Here is a 14,528-nt window from a genome sequence, read left to right as displayed (position 1 = left end):
GCTATTTTGCTACTAAGTTCTAATAGGCCGATCTCACTTAAAATTGGTCTAGGAATGATCAGCTCATGGTCCTGACAAAGTTAAGTTAACATTATACTATTTTTTACTCAAATTGGTACATATTTCAACAACAAAAATAAATACTGTAGACTCAGGTGACCGTTTAGGCCCATGGGCCTCTTGTTTAACATTACTGGGTTTGTTACTAGTAGTGGGTTTGTTAATTCACTAGTTTTTTTACATTACTGGGTTTGTTACTATTAGTGGGTTTGTTGATTCACTAGGATTGTTAACATTACTGGGTTTGTTACTATTATTGGGTTTGTTGATTCACTAGGTTTATTAACATCACTGGGTTTGTTAACAGTACTTGTGTGGTTTACATCACAAGACTTGAGGTTTACCATCCTATGACAGTAACCTGTAAGATGGGTTGGACCACATTGCCTGATCTGTTTAGTTACAAACTGTAGAATTTTCAATGATCCATGACTTTAAAAAAAGATTTATTTAATGTTATATTTCCTAGATTGTAACTTTTGAGTGGTTTCTTCTTTTGGATTGTATAACTGTATAGTGAGTGTTTGTTTAAGTTTTATTGCAAATTCTGACAGCTGTACAATTTTAGAATTAAAGAAATGTTAAGAAAGAAAAATATCATATGATTGAGTAGATATTCTTTTTCAATTAGCCACCAGTAAACAAGACATTCATTACCTCTGTTGATACTGGAAACTATGTACGAAAGTCGGGCGTTTAGAAATGTCATTTGATCAACACAGTGAGTTTTAGGAGCGTATCATACATAATCTCTACCATATTGTATTATTGCATGAAATACTATACTCCTAACACAAGCAGTTGGAGACTTTGCTTCAGGGTCTTGTTGGCCATTTTGAAACAATGAATCGCCTTATTTTGCTTCTTTAAGTTAATAAAAAGTTAAAGTGATTTTATTATTTACAGTGATAACTGTTCTGTCAGTGATGAAGTTATAATTTTGGTGAGCCAACAAGATTGTGAACACTGCTACTATAGCTATGTACACTGATGCTGACTTGTTTGTGTCCATTTTACATTTCACAGGATCATATGAAGGCAGTAAGTTCTCCCCTACACAGTGCTACCACCTAGTGGTGCACTTATTCCTGTTGTTACCTCCCCTTGTCATCCTCATTTGCATGATGTTGTTGTTGTGGTTGTTGTATGCCTTGCTTATTACTAACGCCCAATCACACACACTTGTTTGTGTTTCTAACATATACAGCTCTTCGGTAATCATGAGTTTTGATTCTGTCTTACTTCGTTTTAGTATTTGATTTTTTGGATTTGATATTCTTTAATTGTTTTTACTACAACTTGTTTATCGCACACCCCACAAAGTTAAGCTGATAATGATGGACAATGACACTTCTCCTCCTCCTCCTCCTCCTCCTCCTCCTCCTCCAACCTCTATTCATTGAAACACATGCATCCTTTGGTCACCTGAGGTAGGTATAATGCTGTGCTCACCTCCCCAGTGATTGGCCCCCCTTAGATCCAAAAGTGTCTGGTTCCAGTAGCTCCAAGTCTCTTTTTATCTAATTATATTTATTTTGATTAAAACTTTTGCTGTTTTTGTTTCAATCACCCCACAACTTTACACAAAACCTTGACTGACTTTATTTGGGTTTACTTACAGATCAACTAATATATTAGACATATCAAATTGTTTCCACTAAAAGTTTTGATCATCCTGGGTCTTAGGTGAAAATCACACTTATGCTTATTTTACGTAAATAAGTGTAAGTGTGATTTTTCACCCGGAACTGTGGACGAATTTTGGCATATGTTTATAAATCTGACGTCATACTTGCCAACTTATTGAAACTTCCATGGGGGAGATTCTGCATGCTTAAAATTAAAACCTACATAAAATGTGTTTATTACCTTCTATAGACAAAGTAATCCTTTACAATAAAGTATTGTGAGTTGTTCTTTCAGATGAAATAATTATATCTTAGAATAAAGGAATTGTATATCAAATTCACTGGTTTAAAAAACTAAATTTTAGGGTCCAAAATCAGAAGTCTCTCTCCTAAATAGGGAGGGTTAGCAGGTATGTGAAGTCACTATTTTTTATGTAATTAATTCCCAAGAATGCTTGAAAAGCTTATGAGTGCTTATTATAGAATATGGATAGCAATTTCTTGAAGATGAGGTTTGTTCACACCATTAATAAGATTGACTTTGGCAGTACATATCTAAATGAGGGGTATCACAAAGCAGGGTGTTCTGATGTGTTATAGCCTTATAAAATTCAAAGCTGAAACAGTCGGGGAATTGTATGGCATGATGTCTTATTTGAAGAATTATACCTGTAGAAGTTGGTGTTTCTAGATGTTTTGATGTGTAGGTAGAACGATGGTGGTGGAAATTTGTTTAGATGATAGTTAGAAACGGCCAGTATGTTTCACCACTCTGACAGTGGAACTCTCCTTTGTTTCTATAGAAACTCCTTTTGCTTGCTTTTTGCTTCTTACCTCAATTCGTTCCTTTTCAGAGCTGTGTTCCCTCGTTGCACATTCGTTACAGAAATATCATATTATATGTGTCACACAAAATCCCAAAGTCTGTGATTTATAGTACAGTTTATAAAATATAAAATAAAAATGTGAATGTAAACCAATTATAATAGCTTAACTGTAAAATGTTAATTTATATATATGTGTGTACATATGAAATAATTAATGAACAAAATCCAGTTGTATATTTGTAATCTGCAGGACAGGTGAACGTGTTTCCAGTATAAAGTATATCACACCTTTATGAAATAAAGCTATTGGAGTATTGATTTGATAAGAAATAAAATGTGATAATCAGTGACAGATGAGAGAGAATTATAGCTTTCTCTATAGATTACTAGAAGGGTTATTTACAGAAATGTACAGAAATCTTTTTTACCAGATTCAGATTTTCAGTTGACATTGTGCTTTCACAGTTAACGATCTGATACCTGCAGCAAAAGTGTCGGATAACAAGTAACTCGTCAACTTAATCTTACTTAATTAGCGTAAAACCTGTCGCTTCTGTTACAGGATAATGTTGCCACATTTATTTATTTTTTAAACACGTGCCCTGGCAAAACGGATGTCACGTGATGGGATATTATAACGCTTTATTTTCTGCATTAACTGTAACATGTTAAATAAAGCTACCTCCCTTTGTTACCTTAAATAACAGTAACTGAATTATGTATATCATAATTGTCCTGTTTTGCCGTGCGTTTTAGAGAATTTGATTCTATTTGAACCCCCATGTAGATGTGGGTTAGACAATACTGTAAAATAAACCGCTGTTGAAGGGATACCTTTTGGAAATGATCACGGTTTTAAATAAAAACACTCCATAAATTACACAAAAAACGAAAATGTGCTTATTTCTTAAACACTTTGCACATGATGTTTTTTAAATGCTGTTTTCCTTGTTAAGTTAGTTTTCTTTTATTGTAAATTTAATTGGTGGCTGTAGGATTAGAATACATAATTAGCGTCTTAGCAAAACGTTTGTTTGTAGGATTTTTGTCTGTTAAACAGACAGTTGAAAAAGAATATACATGTATAAATATTATATTCACGATTTATTTTTCGTACATTTACATATGAAGAAACTTTTGGGACAGATGTCTGGTTAACAGAAACTAATGTGTCCTGCCAATTCTTTTGGACAAATTAAATGCAACATCTGTGGTACCGGTCAATGTATGTCTAAGTATTTTGCGATTTAATTCTATGTTGTCCTTGAAAGTTGTTCCAAGGACGGTTATGATTTCAATTTGTATACTTTTAACGACAAGTCATCACAATTTGTGTACTTAAATAACTTGTCGACAATATTTTGACATTTGTGTCCTTTAATAATCAATGATTATGATTTGCACACAGGGAAAACATTCTGAGAGCAGACATAGTTTAGTCAAAGGGAGATAACTTACATCATTCTCTCTGTCTGATTTCAGTTCAATGTTGACACTGAGGTGATGCCGGCTGTCTTACAGAAAATATTTACTGACCTGAACATTGACCCTTCAAAATACTGGGTAAGTATCAGCCCCGGCCTTCATAGTGACAACACTGGCCCTTATCACTTCTGTATAGGGCACCAAAACACTGTTCCTTCTCAGAATTGGGTAGTTATGATAGCACAACACTAGCCCTTATCACTTCTGGATAGGGCACCAAAACACTGTTCCTTCTCAGAACTGGGTAGGTATGATAGCATAACACTGGCCCTTATCACTTCTGTATAGGGCACCAAAACCCTGTTCCTTCTCAGAACTGGGTAGGTATGATAGCACAACACTGGACCTTATCACTTCTGTTTAGGGCACCAAAACACTGTTCCTTCTCAGAACTGGGTAGGTATGATAGCACAACACTGGCCCTTATCACTTCTGTTTAGGGCACCAAAACACTGTTCCTTCTCAGAATTGGGTAGGTATGATAGCACAACACTAGCCCTTATCACTTCTGTATAGGGCACCAAAACACTGTTCCTTCTCAGAACTGGGTAGGTATGATAGCACAACATTGTCAAAAGAGACTGTTATGATATTTCACTGTTTTAATCCTGAATTCAACATCATAGAAAAAAAACATTTCTTCAGTTTCCTCATTGGGAGAAAAAAAACGTATTTTTGGAAAATGAAATTCAAATGCTTAATAGTTGTTTCTGTTTGTATGGAATGGCCATAACTACAATACAGAAGACCAACTGTTGACGACCAATCCTTCCTGAAAAATATCAAGCAAGCCACAACATCCATATGATACCTTCATTAAAATCATGTGGACCAGTTCCTCCTGTTCTGACAGAAAAAAAAGTATTCTATTGTCCACAACAGTTCTATATACCATGAAACAGTGAAAACAGTGAATTGGGAAACTTGTTGATCTAGTCTATACCAGTTTATCATTGAAATTTTAAATGATTGCCTTAATAAAAAATATGACCTCTGACCTCAGATCATGATGAGTACACCTCAGAACCTGGCTGACCAGCTGAAGGCTGCACTGTTTGAGATTCTCGTTGGTCAGTTCCAAGTTAAGGGGGTATGTATGGTGATGCAGTCCCTACTGGCTCTTTACTCCTATCAGAAAACTTCCGGCATATTGGTGGACATCGGTCAGCGCATGGAGATCCTGCCCATATGTGATGGTCAGTGGTTTACCGTGAAATAAAACCGATAACAATGTAATAATATTGATAACTAGTTGTCAGACAGATCTAATATAAAAGTTAAATTTGTAATATTATGTTTTTAGTTGTCAGACTGATCTAATATAAAAATTAAATTTGTAATGTTATGTTTTTAGTTGTCAAACAGATCTAATATAAAAGTTTAATTTGTAATGTTATGTTTTTAGTTGTCAGACAGATCTAATATAAAAGTTCAATTTGTAATGTTATGTTTTTAGTTGTCAGACAGATCTAATATAAAAAATTAAATTTGTAATGTTATGTTTTTAGTTGTCAGACAGATCTAATATAAAAGTTCAATTTGTAATGTTATGTTTTTAGTTGTCAGACAGATCTAATTTAAAAGTTAAATTTGTAATGTTATGTTTTTAGTTGTCAAGACAGATCTAATGTAAAAGTTTAATTTGTAATGTTATGGGTTTAGTTGTCAGACAGGTCTAATATAAAAGTTAAATTTGTAATGTTATGTTTTTAATTTGTCAGACAGATCTAATATAAAAGTTAAATTTGTAATGTTATGTTTTTAGTTGTCAAGACAGATCTAATGTAAAAGTTTAATTTGTAATGTTATGGGTTTAGTTGTCAGACAGGTCTAATATAAAAGTTAAATTTGTAATGTTATGTTTCTAGTTGTCAGACAGATCTAATATAAAAATTTAATTTGTAATGTTATGTTTTTGGTTGTCAGACAGATCTAATATAAAAGTTTAATTTGTAATGTAATGTTTTTAGCTGTCAGACAGATCTAATATAAAAGTTTAATTTGTAATGTTATGTTTTTAGTCGCAGACAGATCTCATATAAAAGTTTAATTTGTAATGTTATGGGTTTAGTTGTCAGACAGATCTAATATAAAAGTTAAATTTGTAATGTTATGTTTTTAGTTGTCAGACAGATTTAATATAAAAGTTAAATTTGTAATGTTATGTTTTTAGTTGTCAGACAGATCTAATATAAAAATTTAATTTGTAATGTTATGTTTTTAGTTGTCAGACAGATCTAATATAAAAATTTAATTTGTAATGTTATGTTTTTAGTTGTCAGACAGATCTAATATAAAAGTTTGATTTGTAATGTTGTGTCTTATTGTCACTTTATTTGTGTTACTGACAATAGAACTAGCTCCAAACACTCAGCTACAAGTACTTTCATTACCGGACTTAAGTGGCTGTATAGTGAAGACCGTCCGGATAGCAGAGCTCTAGATAATTGTAGAATATAAAATCTGCAGTGTATTATATGTATAGAAAGTAACCACATATATGAAGTGCATATCTTGAAATTCAAAATGAAATTGAGGTCACTTTATTTTACCATGAAATGACAGTTTGGAGGGTTCAGGTTTAATGAATTCCACTTTTGTTTTCTTCTCATTATATATACGCGTAGTTATTACATATAAGTATTACATTTTCATTAGGTGAATAAATGAACATTTAAAAAAAGAAATGCTGAAATAACACTTTATCAATAAATGTTGTATACAGGTTATGTAATTGAGGGTGGAGTTTCTCGCCAGTCCTACGGAGGTCAAAAGGTCGAGGATTGCCTGAACAATTCCCTAACAGAGAACAAGTACGTGTTTGTGACACCAGTGGAGCAGCTGATTGTACGACACATCATGGAGCAGGTAACTTGTCACAGCCACTTTTGTTGTACTGCATGGTAGGAGATTTAACGTCTTATGGTAACGTCTTACGGTAATGTCTTATGGTAATGTCTTATGTAATGTCTTATGGTAAAGTCTTATTGTAATGTCTTATGTAATGTCTTATGGTAACGTCTTATGGTAATGTCTTATGGTAAAGTCTTATGGTAATGTCTTATGGTAACATTTTATGGTAATGTCTTATGGTAATGTCTTATGTAACGTCTTATGGTAATGTCTTATGGTAATGTCTTATGTAACGTCTTATGGTAATGTCTTATGGTAATGTCTTATGGTAAAGTCTTATGGTAATGTCGTATGTAATGTCTTATGGTAATGTCTTATGTAACATCTTATGTAAAGTCTTATGGTAATGTCTTATGTAACGTCTTATGGTAATGTCTTATGTAACGTCTTATGGTAATGTCTTATGTAATGTCTTATGGTAATGCTTATAGAGGAACGGGCAGTGGACATGTAAATAGGGACATATGTGAGTTGTCTTTCCCTACCTAGGGAAAATATATAATCATCCCTACCTAAAATGGGTAGGAACATGTGAAGTGTAGGAGAAATGTACATAAATCTCCTGTGAAATGTGAATCTAGATGTAGAAATGAGAATTTACCTTGATCCTACTGTTTCCACAGTCGTGCTACGTGGCTGAAGACTACGATGACAGAGAGAAGAAGTGTGTCAGTGACCCGGAGAGCTGTCAGTCTACAGTCTTCCTAGACAAGTACGATCTACCAGAGGGCTCCCACAGGTACAGTATTTCCATTGAACCTTCAGCATACATTGTACTGTAAAGAAAACCTGTGGATTGTATCCAACATAGTTAGTGTAAATTAATTGATGTGACTTCATTTTATGTGCTGAAGTTACCGAGGCCCAAAGGGTAACTTAAGCAATGTCAAGGGCAAATGAAACTGGCTATATTTGTTAGTTTCATAGAATCCAAATAGAGTAGAAATGTATTTCAAAAATAAAAAAGCAGTTTGAAAAAATATTAAAAGAAAGGTTAGTTAAAATTTATTGAAATGTTTTACAGTACTATATTTTAAGTATTAAGGCTTATTTGGTATCCATTTATGTAAACAACATTGTTTCCATGACAACAGGACGGTGACCCATGACCGCAGCTGTTACCATAGTCCAGAGGGCTTCTTCAACACGGATCTGTGGGGCATGGACTACCCCTGTGTCCATAACCTGGTGTTCAAGGCCATACAATTCTGTCCCATAGACAGCCGCAAACACATGTACAGGTAAATGTCAGGTAGACAGCTGTAAAAGTCGGGTAGACAGTCACAAAATATATACAGGTAAATGTCAGGTAGACAGTCGCAAACATATGTACAGGTAAATGTCAGGTAGACAGCTGTAAAAGTCGAGTAGACAGTCACAAATTAGATACAGGTAAATGTCAGGTAAACAACCTCAAACTCATGTACAGGTAAATGTCAGGTAAACAACCGCAAACACATGTACAGGTAAATGTTAGATAGACAGTCGCAAACTCGTGTACAGGTAAATGTCGGTTAGACAGTCGCAAACTCATGTACAGGTAAATGTTAGATAGACAGTCACAAACACATGTACAGGTAAATGTCGGGTTAACAACCGCAAACACATGTACAGGTAAATGTCAGGTAAACAACTGCAAACATGTGTACAGGTAAATGTCAGGTAGACAGTTGCAAACATATGAACAGGTTGATGTCGGGTAGACAGCCGCAAACACATGTACAGGTAAATGGCAGGTAAACTGCTTTATTTAAATGTGCAGGTAAATGGCAGGTAAACCACCCCAAAAATGTGTACAGGTATGTCACTTAGACTGTCACATAAATGTACAGGTAAATATCAGGTAAACTGCTGTTAACACATGTTCAGGTAAATTGTAGTTTAATTACTTGGGGATTATCAGCTGCTCACAGACATTTTTTCGCACCTGAAATTTTGGACATCATTCTTACAATGAATTTCCCAATTAATAAACTTCTGTGCAACATTCTCAATCAGTTTCAGAGAGTTCCACAGCCCTCGTTGTGGCAGTATGCCTTCATGTATACTGAGTAACTTTTACCCTCGTAGATGTTACAACTCTTTGAGATTGAAGCAAGGAATTTAAATATGTCAAGCAGAAGGACAGAATCATATAATTTCACCGAGTTCCACAGCCCTCGTTGTGGCAGTACCAACATCCCTGTGGGTACTGTGAAACTTCTACCTTCGTAGATTTTCCAACTCTGTGGAATTTATGCATTACAAGATCATAGTACACTGCTGCTTGATTTGTCATCTACTGATCACTACAGAGCAATTCTGCCCAGCACTGCAGAGCAATTCTGCACCCTGGTTAGCCTCCGCTGACCATCTATATCAAATTCTATGTTACACAACATTTCTGATCAAGAGCAGCTGAGATAATCTTCAATCCAAGTAGAGATAGGGATTTTTTAGATTGTATGTATAATATGTATGTTGTATGTATATAAACATGTAAAGTTAAATGTTGCAAGTTTTTTGTAATAGATTCAGAGGAAACAAGTATTGTCGTTTGTGTTATTATTACTGGTATAAATGGCAGGTAAACCACCCCAAACATATGTACAGGTAAATATCAGGTAAATAGCTGTAAACATATGTACAGGTAAATGGCAGGAAAACCGCTGTAAACACATGTACAGGTTAATGTCAGGTTAATAGCTGTAAACATATGTACAGGAAAATAGCAGGTAAATCACTTACCGCATGTACAGGTAAATAGCAGGTAAACCGTCACAAACATTTGTATAGGTAAACTTCAGCTAAACTGCCATAAACATGTACAGATGAATATTTCATAGACTGCTGCAAATATATGTAAAGTAAACAACCCACGAGACAGCACAAACATAATTATGTAAAGGTAGTCATATATGATTAAGCGCCATCATCAATTAAGAGCTTCAGGAAGTATTTTGACCTTGATGTATTATGGTTGAGACTCCCAATGTCAATGAAGGTGAAATTGAAAAATTGCTTTCCATGTACCATTGAATGTCATCTGTTTGTTTATGCAGGTAAACATTTGTAATGCCTATGACTGTAAAATTATTGTATCTTAGTAATTTCTAAATTCACAATTCTCTCTCCGGTGTTTGTGTGAGTGTATTCCTGAAGTGACTAAACAGTGGATTCCACTGACTGTAACAGGTTAACAATGTACCCCAGCGTATGTAATATCTATAGTTAAGGATCCTTGTACCAGTGACTGTAACAGGTTAACAATGTACCCCAGCGTATGTAATATCTATAGTTAAGGATCCTTGTACCACTGACTGTAACAGGTTAACAATGTACCCCAGCGTATGTAATATCTATAGTTAAGGATCCTTGTACCACTGACTGTAACAGGTTAACAATGTACCCCAGCGTATGTAATATCTATAGTTAAGGATCCTTGTACCACTGACTGTAACAGGTTAACAATGTACCCCAGCGTATGTAATATCTATAGTTAAGGATCCTTGTACCACTGACTGTAACAGGTTAACAATGTACCCCAGCGTATGTAATATCTATAGTTAAGGATCCTTGTACCACTGACTGTAACAGGTTAACAATGTACCCCAGCGTATGTAATATCTATAGTTAAGGATCCTTGTACCACTGACTGTAACAGGTTAACAATGTACCCCAGCGTATGTAATATCTATAGTTAAGGATCCTTGTACCACTGACTGTAACAGGTTAACAATGTACCCCAGCGTATGTAATATCTATAGTTAAGGATCCTTGTACCACTGACTGTAACAGGTTAACAATGTACCCCAGCGTATGTAATATCTATAGTTAAGGATCCTTGTACCACTGACTGTAACAGGTTAACAATGTACCCCAGCGTATGTAATATCTATAGTTAAGGATCCTTGTACCACTGACTGTAACAGGTTAACAATGTACCCCAGCGTATGTAATATCTATAGTTAAGGATCCTTGTACCACTGACTGTAACAGGTTAACAATGTACCCCAGCGTATGTAATATCTATAGTTAAGGATCCTTGTACCACTGACTGTAACAGGTTAACAATGTACCCCAGCGTATGTAATATCTATAGTTAAGGATCCTTGTACCACTGACTGTAACAGGTTAACAATGTACCCCAGCGTATGTAATATCTATAGTTAAGGATCCTTGTACCACTGACTGTAACAGGTTAACAATGTACCCCAGCGTATGTAATATCTATAGTTAAGGATCCTTGTACCACTGACTGTAACAGGTTAACAATGTACCCCAGCGTATGTAATATCTATAGTTAAGGATCCTTGTACCACTGACTGTAACAGGTTAACAATGTACCCCAGCGTATGTAATATCTATAGTTAAGGATCCTTGTACCACTGACTGTAACAGGTTAACAATGTACCCCAGCGTATGTAATATCTATAGTTAAGGATCCTTGTACCACTGACTGTAACAGGTTAACAATGTACCCCAGCGTATGTAATATCTATAGTTAAGGATCCTTGTACCACTGACTGTAACAGGTTAACAATGTACCCCAGCGTATGTAATATCTATAGTTAAGGATCCTTGTACCACTGACTGTAACAGGTTAACAATGTACCCCAGCGTATGTAATATCTATAGTTAAGGATCCTTGTACCACTGACTGTAACAGGTTAACAATGTACCCCAGCGTATGTAATATCTATAGTTAAGGATCCTTGTACCACTGACTGTAACAGGTTAACAATGTACCCCAACGTATGTAATATCTATAGTTAAGGATCCTTGTACCACTGACTGTAACAGGTTAACAATGTACCCCAACGTATGTAATATCTATAGTTAAGGATCCTTGTACCACTGCCAAAAACTCTCACTAAGTACTGGAAGATGTATTTTGCAGTTTATCTATATTATTGTTAAATCATTTCTGATAAGAAAACATACCTTGCTATACTTTTATTATGAAAAATATAAAGATGAATGAAATGTAATCAACAACAGTGTTGTGAGATCAAACATTCTGTGGAGCTGGCATCCTTAAACCTAGTAAATAAAAACACTTCTAGTCGGTATATATATATATGGTATACATGGTAGGATGTGAGTGTATTCTTGTTGTCACTGTTATGAAGTTTGCTGTTTTTTTCTTTTGGTCACTTATGGCTGGTTTCGTCCACAGGGCTATCTACCTGAGTGGAGGCGTCACCATGATGCCTGGATTTGATGTTTATTTCTTTAATCACTAATGGCTGGTTTCGTCCACAGGACTATCTAACTGAGTGGAGGCGTCATCATGATGCCTAGATTTGATGTTTATTTCTTTAATCACTAATGGCTGGTTTCATCCACAGGGCTATCTACCTGAGTGGAGGCGTCATCATGATGCCTAGATTTGATGTTTATTTCTTTAATCACTAATGGCTGGTTTCGTCCACAGGGCTATCTACCTGAGTGGAGGCGTCACCATGATGCCTGGATTTGCTGAACGCCTTCAGAAGGAGCTCATTAAACTGGCTCCTCCATCAGTTATTGTTGAGGTAACACAAATAGACAAGTTATAATCACATAGACTCTCATTATAACTTTTCTTTATGTCAAAGATTAATATGTTTGTTTCCAGATATAAAATATTGGGAAAGAGTTACATCATGTTCTTGTAGTTTTCATATAGTGATTGAACAGTGTTTTTTAAATTTTCATACCGGTATGAACACAAATCGGTTAAATCCATATTGCATGAAAATTTTTAAAATGCCGTTCAATCCTTATATTTACATTTTTACTATAGCACAATTGTTTAATTTTATTTATTGGCTCTTAAAATATTTATTTATTTACTGCATTTTATATATGCGTCGTCCTTTAAATGACATTGGCACCACTAATTAACCATAGTCATTTGCACGTTTGATGCAAGAGCATTCTCCATGTTATTCGAAGCAAAGCAACAAGACCCTCATTGAAAAGGATAAATCTGTGACGTCGTAAGTAAACCATGTGTAACGTCACGAGAGTTTTTGCTTTCATACTCGATGAAATGCATTTCTGCTGGTGGTGTTCATATAGTGAGTTGCAGCACAAATGTAAATATAACAATTTGTTTTACTTTGGGCTAGTACCTGTGTCATTATCTGGGGGCTGGTCCTTGTGTCATTATCTGGAGGCTGGTCCGTGGGTCATTATCTGGGGGCTGGTACCTGTGTCCTTACCTGGTGACTGGTCCTTGGGTCATTATCTGGGGGTTGGTCCATGGGTCATTATCTGGTGACTGGTCCTTGGGTCATTATCTGGGGGCTGGTCCCTGTGTCATTATCTGGGGGCTGGTCCCTGTGTCATTATCTGGTGACTGGTCCCTGTGTCATTATCTGGGGGCTTGTCCCTGTGTCATTATCTGGGGACTGGTCCCTGGGTCATTATCTGGGGGCTGGTCCTTGGGTCATTATCTGGGGGCTGGTCCCTGTGTCATTATCTGGGGACTGGTTCCTGTGTCATTATCTGGGAGTTGGTCCATGGGTCATTATCTGGGGGTTGGTCCATGGGTCATTATCTGGTGACTGGTCCTTGGGTCATTATCTGGGGGCTGGTCCCTGTGTCATTATATGGGGACTGGTCCCTGTGTCATTATCTGGCGGCTGGTCCCTGTGTCATTATCTGGGGACTGGTCCCTGTGTAATTATCTGGGGGTTGGTCCATGGGTCATTATCTGGGGGTTGGTCCATGGGTCATTATCTGGTGACTGGTCCTTGGGTCCTTATCTGGTGACTGGTCCTTGGGTCATTATCTGGGTGCCGTTTCACGACGCGTACCTAAAGTTACGGGTACCCGTAAACCGTACGTAAGTTTTTTGGTCCGTTTCATGACGAACACATAAGTTACGAGTGCACATAAATAAGTTACGGGTACCCGTAAGTTACGCCCAAACCCTCATGTAACTTACGCCAACAAATCCCTGCCGTAAACCACACGTAAGTTTACGTTTAGACGTCATAAAAGGAAACAAATGGCTGCCGTATTGTGTCGTGTTAAATAAATAAACTCCAGTGGGCATTACGTACATAGGGGATGAGTGTGTCTAAACCAACAAATCACAAGTAGGGGCCAAAAGTACAGTATTTTCCCAATATTTTACTTAAATGATAACAGCGACGGCTATATATTCCATACATTTCTAGATATATTTCATGATTTTTAATGATGAGTTTTGTGATGAAATTGAACGAAATTTTAATTTCAAAAAGGATGATATTTATTTCAAAATACTGCAATATTATTTCGTTAGCTGATTTTGAAGATATAATATAAAATTTAGCTTAATAATTATGCTATGCAGGTCGTTTTTCATGTTTAACCTGATTATATCAGAAAAAATGAATTTCTGCAAATTTGCTATCCATTTTAACAGAGACGTATACGTCTCTGATTTTAAGAAAAAGTATAAAATTAATACGAAATAAAAATGTGGGAAATTCTATTTCACGGTATATCAAATTTTGTTTTTATAACATTTCCGATTAACTTTAAGATGATTTAAAGAAAAATGTGTAGAAATGTATGAAAGATGTTGTATGCAATGACGTGCCGTACATGTAAGTCTTCAACGTTACGTCATTATCCCATTGGGTTGTATGTTATTTTA

General features: G+C 35.7%; 1 protein-coding gene across 6 annotated transcripts in view; it reads left to right on the top strand.

Moving 5' to 3' along the window:
- Positions 1–14,528, top strand: part of LOC110443095 — an 87,273-nt gene that overhangs the window by 69,137 nt on the left and 3,608 nt on the right. For 3 of the 6 annotated variants that reach the window (XM_021487088.1, XM_021487086.1, XM_021487087.1), the window contains 7 exons: positions 1,087–1,101; positions 3,998–4,078; positions 5,004–5,196; positions 6,726–6,868; positions 7,537–7,652; positions 8,008–8,154; positions 12,330–12,429. In XM_021487088.1, the coding sequence (XP_021342763.1) occupies positions 1,087–1,101; positions 3,998–4,078; positions 5,004–5,196; positions 6,726–6,868; positions 7,537–7,652; positions 8,008–8,154; positions 12,330–12,429 (795 nt within the window). Of the gene's footprint in view, positions 1–1,086; positions 1,102–3,997; positions 4,079–5,003; positions 5,197–6,725; positions 6,869–7,536; positions 7,653–8,007; positions 8,155–12,071; positions 12,163–12,329; positions 12,430–14,528 lie in introns of those variants that run through there. The other 3 variants (XM_021487090.1, XM_021487089.1, XM_021487091.1) reach the window with 2 other exon arrangements.

The sequence above is a fragment of the Mizuhopecten yessoensis genome, unplaced genomic scaffold (assembly GCF_002113885.1).
Source record: "Mizuhopecten yessoensis strain PY_sf001 unplaced genomic scaffold, ASM211388v2 scaffold716325, whole genome shotgun sequence".
Lineage (NCBI taxonomy): Eukaryota > Metazoa > Mollusca > Bivalvia > Pectinida > Pectinidae > Mizuhopecten > Mizuhopecten yessoensis.
The sequence above is the reverse complement of the archived record's forward strand: the minus strand, read 5'-3'. Positions and strand labels throughout refer to the sequence as shown.